General features: G+C 45.1%; 1 protein-coding gene across 3 annotated transcripts in view; it reads right to left on the reverse strand.

Moving 5' to 3' along the window:
• ADAM19 (ADAM metallopeptidase domain 19) overlaps positions 1–15,095 on the reverse strand; it is an 80,120-nt gene extending 65,025 nt beyond the window's left edge. Inside the window, exons 1-3 of one of the 3 annotated variants that reach the window (XM_045079615.1) lie at positions 14,645–15,095; positions 11,777–11,862; positions 7,537–7,607 (exon numbers count right to left, since the gene is read on the reverse strand). In XM_045079615.1, the coding sequence (XP_044935550.1) occupies positions 7,537–7,607; positions 11,777–11,862; positions 14,645–14,711 (224 nt within the window). In that variant the 5' untranslated portion in view covers positions 14,712–15,095. Of the gene's footprint in view, positions 1–4,540; positions 4,687–7,536; positions 7,608–11,776; positions 11,863–14,644 lie in introns of those variants that run through there. The other 2 variants (XM_004737722.3, XM_045079616.1) reach the window with 2 other exon arrangements.
• Between the last annotated feature and the right edge of the window lie 2,936 nt (positions 15,096–18,031).

An 18,031-nucleotide genomic window follows, 5' to 3' on the forward strand; every position in this document is an offset into this window, starting at 1 on the left:
ACCTCTGCCTCAGAGTTGTTGTGAGGATTCACTTAGATGAACCATCTATGGACCTCAGAACAGTTCCTGCTACATAGGCAACTTCTACATGGTAATAACTACGATTACCATAATTGTTGACATCGTTATTAATATGTGACCATCATCCTCAGCAAGAAGCAACCTGAAGGCAGATGGAGCATCCGAGAACATGACCGGAACTTAGGAAATGCTGATGAGTGATAACCACACATGCTATTTCTCAATATGTTTTTCTCTTGTCACCTCATACTTGAAGATATAGCCACAGGGGCCACATGCAATGCTATGCATTACCCAGACATTTCAGAAAAGATTTGTTTTTGCTTTTGCATTAATAAAAGTTAACGTGTATTGAAACCTGCTTGTTATGTGCTGGGCATTGGACCGAGCACATCCCAAGACATTACCACTAAACCTCATGAGGTGTATTTGTTTCCTGTGGCTGCTGTCTATTAACAAAAACTCAGTGCCTTTAAACAACAGGAAATCCCGGTTCTGGCAGCCAGAAAAATGACAATAGTCCTACTCAAATCACCAGGTCAGCAAGACTGGATGCCCTCTGGGAGGTGTCACTCCTTGCCTCAGCAGGCTCCCAGGGGCTGCCTGCATCCCGTGGCTTGTAGCCACATCAGTCCAGTCTCTGCCTCAATGGTCGCACTGCCTCCTCCTGTCTACGATCAAGCATCGTCTGCTCCCTCTTACAAATATAATTGTGATTTCACCGAAGACCCACGTAGATAATTCAGGATAATCTCTTCTCAAGATCTTTAACTTAATCACACTCACAAAGACTGCTTTTCGTCATATAAGGTAACATATTCTCTTGTCCCAGTGATTAGAATGTGAATATCTTGGGGAGGGCGGCCTTTTCCAACTTAGCACACTCTGCAATGAAGGTATTAATATCTAATTTCTATGCATGTGGTAGGAGATAGTAAGAGATGGGTAGAACTGAGTTTGACTCCTGGCTCTGGCTGACATTGGGTAAATTACTTAAACTCCTTCCATCTGAGTGTCCTCACATATAAAATGTGAATAACAATAACACCTCTTCGAAGGGGTGCCATGAGGATTATCTAGAACAGTACTGACGTGCCTCTGCAGTGATGGGCTCTCAGTATATGCTCCCTAAGGAGTGAGTATTATTATGAATACAGATGAAGAAATATTCAGAAGGCAGGTGACTGCCAAAGGACACCTACCCAGGAAGTGTCAGTGCCTGGAACTAAATCTGGGTCTCTCTGGTACCAAAGCCAGAACCTGTTCGACTCTATGGACTATGGAATTTCGGGCTTACATGCTCCTGGCCTTCAGAATCAACAAACCTAGGTTATTTCAATTCTAGACCCTCCCTCATACTCTGTGTGGCAAACGTACGGCTGCATCTCTTCAGAGCAGCACTTTGAATTACCGAAACTGAATTTATACAATGGCCCCTAAGACAGCAATAGCATGTCTCCAGTGGTTTGGAAATAATAAAGACCTGCTTATGAGAGAATTCGGCTGGCAAAAAGATCACCTTAGATTGGCTGGCAGTCCATACGGTCTTCAACTCCAGGGGTTCTGGACAACACAGGAAGTGCAGATGAAACCAATCTCAGCCTCCAAAGCTACAATTGGAAACTACATCTCAAACAGGACCACGAGGTGTCTCTGAGGCAAGGTGCCTAGCACAGCGCTTGGAATTTGTATCCACTTACACATTCCCTGACTCAGAGTCAACACAGCAGGGTTAACTCAGTTCCCTATGCTTGAGAAAACGTTTGAAGTAAATTCCAGACCCTCGGAGGCAGCTCTCATCAAATTCTGGTGTCCCCACCCATCCATTCAACCATTTCCTCGGCACCGGGCTCTCTGGGTTACACGATCTCCACCACAGGGAATGGGCAGCCCAGCTGCGTGCCGAGTTTGGAAAAACATTTTGAATGCTTTAGATCTGCCAAATACTCGGTGAAGGAATGATATCCTCTAATTTCTTAAGCCCTGTGTATTTTAAGTGAAATGTAATCCATATGTCTGTTGACTCATTTCAATGAGACTCCGTGAAGCATGGTTTACCAAGAGCATTGGGATAGCGCCTAAGCCTTTCTTAAGCTTCCCTTTGATCCAGGAAATTGAACTTTGCCAACAACAAATGAAGCTCCTGACAAGAGAGGGTCAAACGGAGCAGTCCTTTATCCTAGATAAGATGTTAAAGCCTACTCCCACCTCAAGAGGAGGCTGGGGAGGTGGATGCAGCAGAGAGTGCCGTGGCCTGCGTGTAGTCAGGATCTTCCTCTGGATCAGCTATGTATTTCCACCAGGCTTCTTTGGAAGAGAAGTGGAACACTAAGAGGTGGCAACTAATACAGCCTGTGTCTTGCTGAAAACTCCTTTTTTGCCTGCTCTTCGTTCCTCCTACAATCCTCCAGTATTAGAGAATTCAAATAGAATTGAGGGGAAAGGAGAAAATGAGGGCTCTGGATCACTCCCTTAGCAGTGAATGAATGCTGATTTCCCAAGTTGTCTCTTGACTTCCAGGACACCAAAAGCAGTCTGCTTCACAGTGACATCTCTGAGGGACTAATAAATTAGAGCGATGAGGAGAGATGAACATCAGAAGTAACGGTGGATGCCACAATCACTGAGCCTCTAAAGGCCCAAGTTCTGCCTCGACAGTTACTGTTCTCCATGAGGTCTGGAGGTAGACGTACACACAAAAGAAAACAAATGTCCATTCTTATTAGCTAGACTCGTGCAAACAGGATCTCCCTTTCGCTAGCTGGGCTGGAGCACAATGAGTGGAATGAATCCAAAAGAGATCTCTCCCTTTCCCAAGCCAAAATCTGAATCTTATCATCGTTTGGACTCAAGGAAGGACAGTATACCAAGGAAATTAAGAGTTCCAGAATGTGCTCAAGAGACCAGCAGAGAAAAGTGCATGGCCAAAGGTCCTCTGGGCAGAGTGCCCACTAGTTGAGCTGCTCATGTGTTTTTGAAGGTGACCTTGTAACCTAGTGATCCTGCCCTTGAGTAATGCAGTCCAATGAGCATCCTGCAAGCTGATTCAACAGCTCAGTGGGCCCTCCTTGGGAAAAAGTACATAAAGGAGAAAGGAGTGAGCCAGAGCCTACATTTCCTGGAGGTGTTCATCTACCTAGATGCTTACAGCTAAGGAAGATTCCATTTAACTTCAGCAAACAAATTTTTGTTCAGTACAGCTTCTGGGTTGATGAGGCAGTCCTCAGGGATGGGGGGAAATTACATGCAGAAACAATATTTGTGGCTTGTAGAAATAGCAGCCTATAATTTCTTCCCTGTCATTTCCTTTCTTATGTTTATGTTGCCTAAGTGGTGAATCCTGAGCTAGGAGTTCATTCTCAACTTCAAGGTCCATGGTTTTGCAGCGTTTGCCTTTATCCCAGTGCCCTAGTTTTGAAGATGTCTCTAAACTGAATGTCTCTAAACTAAATGAAAAGCAAACTCCCTGAGGTCAGGAGTTCTATTCTATTATTCTACTGACACCATGTCCTTTAAATAGGTAGTGTGAGAAAAAGCTCTTAGAGCCCAACAGGGACAAAATCCCCATTTTATAGATGAAGAATGTTGAGTTCCAGGAGAGCCAGCTGGCATGTTGATCGTCATCATCTGTCTCTGAGTTCAGTCCTCACTCCACAAACCACACTGCCTCAACCACAAGTAAGGCTCTCCTAATAACAGCTCTGCACCAAGCTTTGCAAATTATGTGTATGTCTGTTGAGTGAAGCAACATAATACATACTTTTATTAGAGTAGAATACCTTCAGATGTACAGTTGAGTCTAGAAAAACAAGTATGGAACAAGATACATAGTATAATCTCATTTCTGCTCCTCCCTCCCCGACAAAAATAGCTGCCAGTATGCGATTGTGTTTTCTGTGTTTTCGAGTATCTGTGTGCATGTTCTCACACACGCAGCCAAGGTCCAGGGTATCCCCACCAAACTACTAACAATGGATTCTTCTTGAGGGTGGGAGACTTTCACTCTTTTACTTACCATATTTTGGTACTGCTACATGTTTTACGACATGCATGTATTTCATTCACAGTTAAAAAATCCTGAGCAAGAAATAATAGTAGCTGCCATTCACTGAGTAGGACTGAAGCCAGGCAGCGTGCTGGCTTTCCACACACCATCTCATTTCATCCTCCCATGGTTCATGGCATGGACTATCTTTATATCCCAGAGAAGGAAACTGAGACTTAAAGACCACACACAGCTAGTAAGCTGCAGAGCTAGAATCTGAACCTAGGACTGTCAGACATGAGAGCCATATTAAGATTAGCCCTAGAACGCCACTCCTTTTCATCCGCACTCAGTAAAGCGTGTGTGTCTCCGATGCGGACGCATCCACTTATCCTGAGTTGCTTCACAGAAGGAAAAGGCTGCCGGTCGTCATGTTATCGAATTAAGACAACGTGGGGTGTCTGCTTCCTGAGCTGAGGGCCCGTTTGCTATGTGCCTGCTCTCCTGGCCCACCCCCCGCTCCTCCATCCTCACCATTCTTGGCAATCTCTTCAAGTGCGAATTCCATTAAAGGTCTGCTCACTGCTATTTTGGGCCACACATTAGCACGCCGGCTCTGACTTGATGGGAGAAGGCCAGACACCTCGGGATGATGAAAAATAAATTAGAAATGTCCTCTCCCTTCCCTCACAAGTTCCAGAAGTCTTTGCCCACAGCCGTTGCCTTGAGAGGCCCGAGAATCCAATATATGGGGAAATGCGTGGGGGGGTGGTGGGGGCTGGTGAGCTGCGGAGAAAGGGAACCTTCATAACCCATCAGGGGCTTTGAACTTGTCTGTTGCCTCTTCTTGGACTTGTCTTCTCTTCGTCTTCTACACACTCACTTCCTCACCTCTTTCAGGTCTTGACTCCAATACGAATTCACCACCAAGGCCTTTCCTGACCACCGTGTTGAAAAGGCCCTCCCTCCTGACCTGTCCCCCCGCCCCCCACTGTGGTCTTGGGGCATACCACAGTTCCCTTTGTTCTTTTGTTTACTGTTCCTGACACTAGAATATAAGCTCCACAAGGGCAGAACTGTTCTGCTTACAGCCAGGTCCCCAGTAGGGACGCTGGGCCAGCAATGCTATAAATGCATAACGGACGAATAACAATGAATGAATCTGTTGAGGAAATTCAGAACCAGAGCTTGAGAAGTCACCTGGCACAGGGCCTAGCTTCCCCTCAAGTATCATGGGATTACAAAAACTTTAACGCAGCACTTTGGAAAAAATCAGAAAAGCCTCGCTCCCTGACCCCTCCCCACCCCTGAGCTGTTTTGAATCTGGACTCACAAGCACCATGAATGAACAGGCTTGGGGAAATAAACACACTAGGAAGTCGTGTGCAGTTAGAGTTCCGCTTGCTAACACATGTTCAAAAACAAAAAGCCCAATTTAGACAAAAATAGCAGGAAGCCGTCCCCCAGGGATACCTGATGAGGTCATACTGCTTGGCTCGGCTGCTTCCATTTTTGTCAAGTCTCCTGCCTTCTGCCAGCTCAAGGAGGCCAGGAACCGTATCCAGCCCCCCGCTGCTCGCTGGGAAACCAAAAGGCTGCATGGGGCAGCAGACAGTAGAACTACGGGAGGGCTCTGCTCCGGAAGCTGTCAATGTGGGACCATAAAACTCAGCACCCTGCTGCTCACTCACCACGCTCTGTCTTGAGCACACTGCCTCATTCACAGCCACCCTATGGCGGTAGCTTACTCCCCTCGTTTTATAGATGAGGACACTGAGCTGACATACATCATAGCAAGCTGACCCAGGTTACACAGTTAGGAACTAAACCGGTGTTTTTTCCAGACCCAAGCCAAGAACACAAATGATCCTACTCTCAACTCTCTCAATTACTTGCTGTGCAACCTTAGACAAGTTCCTGCCTATCTCTCCCTGATTCAAAGTTCCTACGACTATCACACAAATGGCCAACAGCGTAAGACCATCGCACCCCAGTGTTTTCTAAGACATCTTCCTCCTCGAACTTCCTATGACCTCTTGCACAGGTTCCAAAACGTGAGGAAAGAATGAGTCCCGGGATCCCATTTGGCCATGACATCCCCCCATCACTTGGACCGCCCAGAGGAAGCTGAAGGGTCAAGGTGTCCTCTTGAGGCCCAATAGGACAGATTAGCCGCGGGTGGCAAGAGGGACATTCAGTCTGGAGCTAAAGGGCTAAACGAAAGCAGACTCCCGAGAAATCACCAAGAAGAGACCCTCGGAAGGCATTTCCTGCAGGACCAGAGGAAGACAACACAAGGAGAAATCCCAGGCAGGCAGAGTTGACACCTTCTGGGGACAGAGCCAGCCAATTCTGTTCCAGTCAAATGGGACAAAAGGAAGCCATTCTTGTGGTGGTTTCACTGTTAGGAGGAAAGCAGCAAAGATGATCGAGATGCCCAACTTTCCAGCTTCCCGGAGGCCACCATATTCTGGAGGCAGAGGAAAGATGTGGATGAAGCCAATTCCTGTCCATGCTGCTTAAGGCATGCTTTTACCACACTACCAACACGACTCACCCTCCTTTGCAAGTATCCAAAAGCCCAAATTTGGAATAATTTATGTTCTTGCCTCCTATCCAAGCTTAGCAGCCATTCCCATCCTTCTGGATACGGGAAGGTCCCTATCCATCCCTTTCTTGGCAGTGATGCGTCTGATTACTCATCTGCTTCCAGGGGACTCCAGAGGCTGCCAAGAGGAGGCAGGCAGTTCTCTGAGCCATGCAGTCTTATCTGGGAGGTCTGTGGGGCAGAACTAGTTAGTGGGAAAATACCAGAGGCCTCAGCACCCCCCAGCCAAGGAAGGAGAGTGCTCGGGTGGCCAGACAGATTGGGAATGGCCGCCGAGCAGCCATGCTTTATGTCTACTCACCTGCTCAATAACATGAATCAAGACACAACTGTGCTCGATAGCAAATCAATGTGGAAATATTTCTGAGCCAGGCAGCCACCCGAGATGAATGAGGTTAGGAAGATGGCGGAATCAGCCTGATGAAGAGACTGCTGACCATGCTCTTATCAGCAGAAGCTCAGACTTATCTGACCCAAAACACATGGAGCAGCCCATGTTCCAAGCACGAAATCCCAGAACACTCCACCCTGCCTCTCTCTCTGCTTTCTGCTGTTTTCCTCTAATCTTCACTTCCTGCCATGCGCTGTGCTGGAGCTAGTAAGTCAGCTGCCAAAGTCCTCCATTCCATCCCTCCCTTCGTCACACACACACACACACCCTTGTGTGCCTGCAGTGAACTCTAGGAGGCCCCGGAAATACAGTCAGAGGAAATTCAAGGAAGACGTTAAACAGTCCAGTAATTTCACAGCAAGTCAAGAGATTGTGGATATGCTGTCTTTGCAAGATACTCCCCGCAAAGGAACCACAGATTGAGGGTTTGGTGATTTCACAAACTGCTTCCTTCCAAAACAGTGGCACCTGCATCCGGCATTGACATGGAAGTGAATTGTTTCATTATGGATAAATGAGGAGTCCACTTACTCATTCTTCTCGAGGTCCAAGATGAATTCTCGCCCCTCAGCCTTTATCCTGAGCTCAGCTCTGTGTGGATGCTGAAACCAACAACAAAAGAATGTCAGTTCCTAAAAGCGGGGGACGAGGCTCCCTGGAACAGGCACAGGATCCAGCACAGTGCTCTGACAATGATCCACAGGAAGTGAACGAAAAAGGGTCAATTGCATTTCCAGCCCAAACATGAAATGACTTCAACCCCCAAAGGACCGGGTTCCCCTCCCCCATCTGCCTCCTCCTCACACACAAAGGAAAGGAACTCCAGGCTGAACTATGATGTAAGTGCTTCCATGCAGGTCTGATCAAGGCACACACTCGACGATCTTGGACTGTCAATTTTCTGTGCAGTCAGATCTGGATTCCAGGGCTGGCTTTCACACTCCAGGTACGTGAAGCTGGGCATGCTACTGAACCACCCTACCACTCAGCTTCCTTATTTGTAAAACAGATAATAACAGTCAGCCTTTTGGGAATCTTGTACCAACTAAGCGACATAGCAAATGTAAATAATTTGTCACAGAGCTGGCGCAGAGAAAACCACTGATTCTTGTTGGGTATTATCAAAAATACCAGGAGACCACTCTTCCAAGTGAGTTCTATTTTATTTCATTTTGGTTCTCAGTTTCATTTCGGGTCTCAGTTTCCCAACCATTTCAGAGGAGACAGCTGGGAGAAGATACATTTTACACATGAGAAAAACTTATAGATGGCCAAAGAGCAGCACACCCAGAAGAGATCACATAAGATATCATACAGATGGCTCATAAGCACAAAAAACGTGTTCAACATCAGTGGTAACTGCTCCCCACCGAAAAGGAAAAATTTTTAAAGATACCTTAAAAAAAAAAAAAACAGTGACAGAGATTTTTAAAAACCCATAAGTCACAATGAGCACACTGAAAAATAGGCACTCTCATACCCTACCAGTAAGAATTTAAATTGATACCAACTCAGTGGAAAATAATTTGACAGATGGACAAGAGTTTTTAAATGTTTAGACAAAACTCTGTCCGAAGAGAACAAACGGAAACAGGCAAAGGTTTATATACAGGGATCCTCATTACTTATAATAATGGCTAATGAAGTATAATTTGAATGTCCAAAAAATAGAAGAATAGTTAAATAAATGATGACCAATCATATGACAAAGTACTCTACAGTCATTAAAACAATGACTTGAAATAATTTTTAAACTATCAAGAAAGTAGACATGATAATTATTAAACACACAGAGGCTCAAAACAACACTATATATTTTATTTAAGTATACTTTTATAGAACAAAATAAATCAAAACATTACCACAGTGACCTCTCAGCAGTAGTACCATGGGTTAATTTTATTTTCTTTGTGGATCTTTCCATGTTTTTAGAATTGCTTTGATATTTTAAGTAAGGGACTTTTCATCTATTTTTACCTTACTATTGTGGAAAATTATATAACGAATGACTCATTGAACACTACAACAAAGACTTGATGTACTATATGCTGGCTAACTGAACATTAAAAAATTAAAAATTAAAAAAATGTTTAAAAATTTAAAAAAAGGAAAAAAATTTCAAGTCATAACAAACTTCCATGCTTCAACAGTTCAGCTTGAGGTGGCTGAGCTTATTTCGAAGATAAAGTTATTTATATAAATAAATAAAATCTTTAAAATGAGATACTTACATTTTTAAGCATATTAAAAACAGGCTCAATTCTTTGGTGTGTTTTAAATACATGTTCTCTAACTTGGGACCAAGGAACTAATAAATTCCTGAAGTTGACCCCAAAGCTTAGTTTTAGCATTGGAGAAAGTGGGTCCACTGCTTTGCCACCCCTGGTTGGGGACCTTCCTCTTCCAAGCACATTCCTCTTTTTATTTGCCCCAAACTGCACTTCCCTTTAGGGTCCTAGGCACTGGGCATCCCTGAAACATCAGGCCACCAAGGGCTCCAACGAGATCTGAACATTCTGATCCAGGAAGCTTGGGCAACCCTGTCCTTTACTATTTTTGTATGAATTCATCCTACCGACTTCTCTTAAAAAAGGACATTTCAAAACCACGGGGAGAGGAAGTTAGGTGGTTGTTTGCCCAATAACTTTCACTAAGGGATCCACATCCCTGTCTCTAATGCCCTGATTCAGCTCCGATAACTGCTATTCTGGTTGCTGAGGCTTTGCCACTTTATGCCAGATATTCCAGAAGACGGACCCTGTCCAGTCACATTAAGCATCAGGGACACAGTCGCAAGTGGGCATCTGAGGAAGAGTACACAGCAACAGAACTGCAGCAATTCCCTTATGCAAGCGTGACAGTCCACACAGAAAAGGAAAGTTGACATCAAATCAAACACTGTCACCTCTCCTCCAAAGAGACACAAGCTGCAACATGAGTACAAATGCCTACAAGTGGGTAATCCAAAAATATTTCTCTCTGGTGTGGAAGATGCTCAGACAGTAATATTTAAAATATGTTGTCCCTTGTTTGCAAGGGACATTTCAAGCAAAACAATGAAACAGTTCTATCAGTATCTATGGATCTCCCCTGCTGAGCTTTTCCCTTGCAATTCCACGCTGTGCTAGGAAGAGGCAAGCTCACCTCTCCTAGGAGGTGGAGGGAGCTGAACCGCTGGTTATACTTCCCGTGAAAGGTTAAAATCCTTTCTCTTTAGGGGTAGATTAAATAGATCTTCAGCTTCATAGGGTATCAGAAACCTGTCCTGTGTATGTGTACCTGCCACTTAAGATCTAGTACAATACTTACTATACAGTGAGTGTTCAATTAATGCTTGGTGAATTAATTAATTACAGAAATGAGAATAAAAGGCCTGACTGAAGTCTACCTTCTGCAGCCTCTCTGACATTCATTCATTTGTTCATTCAACAAGTACTTCTGGCACCAGGCACTGTGCTGACTATTCCTACAAAGTACAATGACCCAGATTCTGGGCAGAGAATGGCTAGGAATAAAGACAGGATCTGGAGCTCCACTTTGTTTCTCAGGCCCTTCCTGAGGATGCCAGGCATCCCACATCTGGAAGGAACAAAGAACCTCTACAGAAAGTATTGGATCCATTCCTCAAGCAATAACAGATATGTTGGACTATCCAAGATCCTAATTTTTAAAAATAACCTGCTCTAGGAAGGCCATCCATCAATCTGTCTAGATTCTTCCTGAAGCTATTTTCAGTCTTTCCTACTTTTTGATGAAATAAGGTCCACACATTTATTGTCTTTAGGATAAAATGTTACTTTCATTTCTCCCAAATTTTTTGCTGGAAATTCCCTTAATAAATTCAAATGGAATCATTATGGACATGTGTGTATTACCCTAGCCATAACTTCAAGGATTCCAGGCATTTGTCCTCTCCATTTCTGACATTTTCCTGACACAGTTCTCTCTCCATTTTCTTCTACTATAATCTTGCTTTTTTATATGCTGCCCAATAAATCATGGTCCTTTTGAGCCCTAAAGGACCTTATTAACTATCGCTTCTCCCCAGCCCTCTTTATTGCTATCCCCTAGAATCCCTATTTTATAAATGAGGAATTAGAAGTTCAGAAAGAGGAAGGTCCCATAGCTGGTTTCTGGCACACAGCAATTGTCCTCCTTTCGAGCTCTTTCACGTCTCCCTTGAACTGTAAAGACCAGAACCACAAAGAATATCCTGGATGTACAGGTCCTCTTTGCATAATAGGTTAATGTTTTCTGTCTTGTTCCCAATCCCCATGATAAAGCTGGTGCATTTTCCTGGTGTCACGGCCCAAGGACACTATTGCATTTTAAGATATATCCCCCAGTACAAGATCCCTCCCTTGTCTCTTAAAAATAGCTTGAATTATTATTTTTCTCTCCAAGTACATTATCTCATCAATAAAGTAAAGCATGTATTATATAAAGCAAAGATAACAGTGACAATATTTAATCAATTCCATTTGAGAGCTGGTGATTTTTGTGACATGTATTTGCACTTAGCTTGTGTCAGCATTAATAATTTTCATTTCCTCAACTAATAGCATTTGGAAGTGTTCTAGAAGTTTGTCACACAATGAAGGAAAGTCCCATCTGGGATTTTCAAAACCAATGCACAGGGAGGACGGAGTAGGCTTGAAACAGAACTAATAGCAATGACTAGCCTTCCAGGAAAGTTAAGAAGGGGGCCCCGCATGTCACAGAATGGACTTGTCAGCTCCTGCCTCTGAAAATGAGATATTTTGTGTCTTACCTTTTCTTTGGTGGGGCTTCCTGCAGTCTTCCACTGAGGTATTATTCGTTCATGCTGTAGCTGGGGGCTGCCTTCCCCACTTCCTCCTGCCAAAACAGGATGCACAACCATTGGCATTTCAGAATTCTGCACCCCAGCTAAGCTAAGCATGCATTGCCAACTGGAACAACCCCCTTCCTGGGTCACTAGACTACCTGCTGGGTGCCAGGCTCTTGGCACTTACTGTGATTCAGGCACTGTTAGCTGTTGGCCATATAGTGGTAAACAAGGAAAACAAAGTCTCTGTAATCCTCACAGTTTACCTTCTAGAGGTGGGAGATGCACAATACACAAATATTCTCAAATGGCCAGTGGGGTCATGGAATAAAGAGACACCGAAGAGGAGGTGCCTCTTTTAGACTGGACGGTGAGCAAAGATGGCATTTGAGACCTGAGAGACAGGAAGAAGGCAGCCATGAAAAGACCTGGGGGAAGAGTGCCCCCAGGGAGAACGACCAGCAAGGGCAATGGTCCTGCCTAGTGGAAGGTGACTTGGCCCGTTTAAGGAACATGCAGAAGGCAGAGCTAGCTAGAATCTAGCAAGTGAACAGGGAAGCTGGTAGGAGACACGGTCAGCAAAACAGCCATGGTTCTGAGATCCCAGAGGCCATGGCAAGTGTCTGGATTTTATTATAAATAGTCTTGGAAGACACTGGAGGGTTTAGACACAGAGCAATATGATCTGTATTCAGGTTTTTAAAAACTCATTCGTCCTGCTGGGTGGAGATGGAGGGTACACTGGGGGAGGGGTGGGCATAAGAATAGAAGCAAGAAGGCAAGTCTGGAGACCTGATGAGAGATGACGGTGGCTCAGACTAAAATGAGCTCAGTAAAGAGGAATGAAGTGGTCAGATTCTGGGTATGTTCTGGAAATCAGGCCCATGGGTTTTTCCTCCTGAGCTGCAGTTTGCTCATCTGTCATATGAAGACAGTGATACCAGCCTGCCTATTCACAGCAGTACTGGACAGAGTCACCATGAAACTGCTCACACATCCAGAAAGCATCATCACACTACCCTGAGCTTCCTAACGGCAAGTCTGCCTTTGTAGATCACTTCTTACTTTCTTAATCACTATCAATCAACCTTTGTCATCCTCAAGACAAGACAGGTAGCAGGACTTCTATTTTCCAAGAAAGGTGACCTGAAACTTGTTTGGGGAAAAACTTGTTCTACATACCGCCGACCTCAAATTACTTTTTGCAGATCCCCTTAATAAAGCAGTAATTCCCCAAGACCTAGACAAATTAGCCTTCACAAGAAGGGACCAAATCCATAGGACTCCCGGGGTAGGAGTGAGGATTTCAAAATCTTTCTTTTTTTTTTTTTTTTAAATTTTTTTAAATTAACATATAATGTATTATTAGCCTCAGGGGTACAGGTCTGTGAATCACCAGGTTTACACACTTCACAGCACTCACCATAGCACAGACCTTCCCCAATGCAAAATCTATTCTCTCTAAACCAACCACATTGATCACATAGAATACAATAAGTGGCATGAAAGCCGGCCACAGTTGTGCTGGTAAAATGGCAGGACTATGAGTGATTAATGTTCCTTGCAGATTACTGATAGGATGTATTCTCAGTCAAAATACATCTGAAAAATAATCCCATTAGACAAGGGTTAGTTCCATCGTACTAGTAAAAATCAGAAGCAATGTACTCATTTATTCATAATGTGTTTTCTGAATGCTTAACTAGCTACCAAGTACTACGCTAGGTGCTTGATATTCATGGGGGAACAGAGAGGCATATTCCTGCTCTGCTGGCTCTGGTAAGTCTAGATTCTTTGCAATAAAAAGGAATTATATGATATTTAATGGAATGTTTAAAGGAATGAAATTATCTTTATGATTGCCAAAAAAGTACGGAGAGCAAGGCCAAGTGATAGAGGCACACAGTACATCTTAAGAAAAATTGTTCAAAACTAGCAAATGAGGCAAAAAGCAAGCAGGATTGTCCTTTCAATGTCACATTGGAGCACTGTTTAACAGGCCGTCCCACTAATCACCACATTTTTCTAGGGGAATACCCCTTGGTTTGACTTTTTAAATTTACAACAAATCAAAAAACCATACTCTGTGAAGTTACATGTTAGCTGTAGATTTTTGTCTAGTAGAGATGCAAATGACTTCCATATTATAGAAAGAGAACTAAGAATTAAGGTCCCTTGACCCTATGGGGGCACTGACCACTTTGTATCTGTCCCAGCACGCGACTTCAACCTTTTCTCGGATGCTTGTACCACCCATTCTTCTCGAGCTTTGCACCAGCTTTACCATTCTACTCACCACCTCCTTAATGAATTGAAGGAATGTCTTCCTCCCATTCATCCTATATTTGTATGTTATGATTTTAACTTTTTGAAAATTACACTTCTGCGACTTCTTGATGTAATCTACAGTCATTAAAATCATGTTTTTGGAGAATGTAACGTTGTGGGCTCATAATGTGAAATGGAGAATGCAAGGCACAAAACTGTACATATGGTATGGTTCCAGTTTTATCGATATATATTTATAGGAACACACACACCAAGACTGGGGAGGAAAAGCAGCAGAAAGAGAAGCCAAAAGCAGAAAAACAGTGAAAACAGAGAAAAGGAAGCCAGGGAGGGGACCGGCTGTTTTCTGCTTGCTCTGGGTCTCCCGGACCCCCACCACCTCCAGGGGCGCACAACGTGGGAACAAAGCCCGGACTCCCAGGCTGCGCGACCGCGGGGAAGCAGCCCCGCGGACTTGCAGGGGGCGACTCCCAGCTCCTCGGGCCCCCGAGCCCACCCGCCTCCATCCTCCGCCAAACCCCCTCCCCGTACCCCGCCACTTACTTCTGGTCCACCCCGGCAGGGCGAGCGCCAGCAGGCAGAGCCGGACGGCGCCCACGCCCCCGGGCATGGTGGCAGCGGCCCCTCGCGCGCTCCGCGTTCACAAGCACGCGGCCATGCCAGCCCCCCGGCCAGGCGGCGGCGCGTCTGGAGCCCACTGCTAGCCCAGCGCCTCCCAGCCCGGCTCCCAGCCATCAGCAGCGACGCTCCGCCCTCAGCTCCGCAGGGCTCCGCCGCGGGGTGGAGGAGGGGACGCGCCCGCCAGGATGGGGGCGGGAGGGACCGCCGGGAAGGAGCCCGGAGGACCCCTGGGAGCCGGGTCGACTCAGGTGATGGGGAGCAGCGGAGGGAGGGTGCGAGCCCGCGGAGGGGCAGGCTTCACGGTGGGCGCGGCCTGGGGAGGGTCGGAGGCTCGGGCTTCTAGGAGTTAAACTGGACCCCTCTCTGCCCTGGGGGCCGTTTCCTCTGTCCCGCACTGTGCTAGACGTCTTGGGTGACACCCAGAGGCTGCTCACCCAGCACCGTGCCTCAGAGGCCGCTACTCTTGGAGGCAGGCTCTGAAAGAGTTAACAGAACCACCAGGCACAAAGAGCTAAGTGCTATATGGAGTTGTTTTCTTAGCAAGACACAAATCAAGGAGCCAGTCCTCTGCCTGGGAGGAGGAGGGTAGTGGAGAGAGGATTCCCAGTGGAGAAGACAGCTGCGCTCTGGAGGAAAAGAAATGGAGCATCAGGCAGAGAAAACGGAGTAGACAAATACACTAGGGCGGCAAAGCCTAGGGGCTGTATTGGGGGGGGGGGGGAGACAAAATTAGGTAAAGTTAGGATTTAGGGCTTTGGAGGGAAATGAAAGGAGATGGAGCCTGAAAATAATAATAAGGATCTTACTTACTGAGGACTTAACTATCTGCTAGAATAAGGCAGGGGTGGGGGAGGCAACTAAGATGGATACAGCCTTTTCTAAGTGCCAGGAACTGTCCTTGGCACTTTGCATACATTAACTTAATTAATTAATGAATCTAGGAAAAGAACTACCTTTATTGTCCTTTAAAATGTGCTGGGGACTCCGGATACATCATCTCTTAATTAACCCAGTAATCCCTGGGGTAGGTACTATTATTCTGTTTTAGAGATGAGAAAACCAAACTTGTGCGAGGTCACACAACTAATGTCAGAGTCTAGATTTGAGGCCACATCTGTATAACTTCAGAGCCTGATGCAGCACACTTTAGTTTACAGATGGATAATGATAATCAGAGAGAAGTGGCTTGCCTAAGATCCCTTAGCAAGTTTTGGCCAAGCCTGGTTCTAGGAAACCAAGCTTCAGACCTCTTGTCGTCTGTTTCTTTCACTGAGCCTCTTTCTTCAAACCCAGGTTTGCACAAGTCAACAAAATACTGTGTATTGGGATGGACAAGACACTCCTGAAGATGATGACTAGGTAGGTTGGTCTGTCAAAACCACTGGGCACCCAGGGGATAAATAAAAGATATGGTCTTGCCATTGATGTATTTAGACGCTGGATTAGTCTGCTTGAGCTGCCATAACAAAATACCGCAGACTAGGGGGCTGAAACAGCAGAACTTATTTTTTCACAGTTCCAGGAGGCTAGAAGTGCAAGATCAAGGTGCTAGCTCTTCTCTCTGCCTCTTCTTAGAAGGGCACTAATTCCGTCAGGTCAGAGCCCCACCCTTATAACCTCATTTAATCTTTATTACCTCAGTATAGGCCCATTGCCAAAAACAGTCACCGCGCGGGGTAGGGCTCCACCATGTGAATTGGAGGGAGACCCAGTCCATAACATTTTCCTTTGACCCCACCCCCTAAAATTCATATGCTCATTGTATAGAAAATATATTTATGCTATCCCAACAGCCCCCAAAGTCTTAACCCATTCTAGCATCAATTCCAAGTCCAAAATCTCATCTAAATATCACCTAAATCAGATACGGATGCAGTTTCAAGCATGATTTATCCTGAGGCAAAATGCCTTTCTACCTGGACACCAGATGACTTATGTGTTTCCAAAATATAGGTATAAGATAGACATTCCCATTCCAAGAGGGAGAAATCAGAAAGAGGGAAGGGGTGACAGGTTCCAGACAAATCCCCCAAAACCTAGCAAGGCAAATTCCACCAGATCTTAAACCTGTAGAATAATCCTTTAGCTGAATTTTCGGCCACCCAGGGCCCACTGGGGCAGTATTATCATCCCTCTGCCCTAGGCAGTAGCCCCACCTCCTCGACTCTGGGCAGCAACCCCATCCCTGTGGCTTTTTGGTGCAGCCCTGCATCTGAAGCACATGGCAGGGATGGTCCAGCTCCCTGAAACCAAGAGTAGGCCTTACCCTCTGAACCTGAGAAGGAAATAGCCTTGCCCTCTGGACTGAGTGCCCCAGGCATATAGTGGGAATGGTAGCCCTGATGATCTCTGAATCTCCTTCCAGCTCATTCTTCCTGTCTCTTGAAGAATAAAGCATATTCACTGCCAAATAGCTCAGCCATCCTGTACTATAGAATCCTGGAAGTGCAAGAGCCTTCTTTATTTTTGTCCCTTCTTTGTTCCCTTTGGTCCAAAGTGGCAGTGTCTCTTGCTAGTAACCTCTCATCTCTATTACCGGTTTCTGCTGAGATGTCTGATGAACTGCATGGGGGGTCTCCTTCTAGAGTTGTTGGCCAGGCACACCCTTGGTGTCCTCCCTAAGACATGCATTCTTAGTTGCTTTTGTTTATTTGTTTTGTGTTTTTTGTTGTTGTTGTTTGGTTTTTGCCACATGGGTGGGCTAAGAATTTTCCAAATATTCAAATTCTGTTTCCTTTTTTGCTTAGCAGTCCCTTCCATTTATCCCTCTCCTCTCATGTTTTATTATAAACCACAAGGAGAAATCAGGCCGCACCTTCAACACTTCGCTTAAAAATCTCTTTAGCTAAATATCCAAGTTCATCGCTTGCAATTTCCACTTTCCATAAAACACTGCAACATGGTTCAGCCAAGTTCTTTGCCACTTTGCGGTTAGGATCACCTTTCTGCCAGTTTCCATTTCCATGTTCTGCAATTCCATGTGACACCTCACTACAATTCTACGCCTTTAAGGTTCACAGTTCTACCAACATTCTGTCCATGATGATGTGTGTCTTCTCTAAAATAATAGATGCTTTCTTTAACAGTTCTTCTCTTTTCTTCCTTAGCCCTAACCAGAACTATCTTTAACACTTGATTTCTACCAACAGTCCCTTTAAGGCCATCTAGGTGTTTTTCCTAACATGTACCCCAAATTTTATCCAGCCTCTGCCTATTACCCAGTTCCAAAAACACTTCCACATTTTTAGGCATTTGTTACAGCAATAAACCCCCCACCACAACCAACGTCTTGGTACCAAAATCTGTATT

Source organism: Mustela putorius, unplaced genomic scaffold (genome assembly GCF_011764305.1).
Source record: "Mustela putorius furo isolate JIRA1106 unplaced genomic scaffold, ASM1176430v1.1 tig00000407_pilon_pilon_pilon, whole genome shotgun sequence".
Lineage (NCBI taxonomy): Eukaryota > Metazoa > Chordata > Mammalia > Carnivora > Mustelidae > Mustela > Mustela putorius.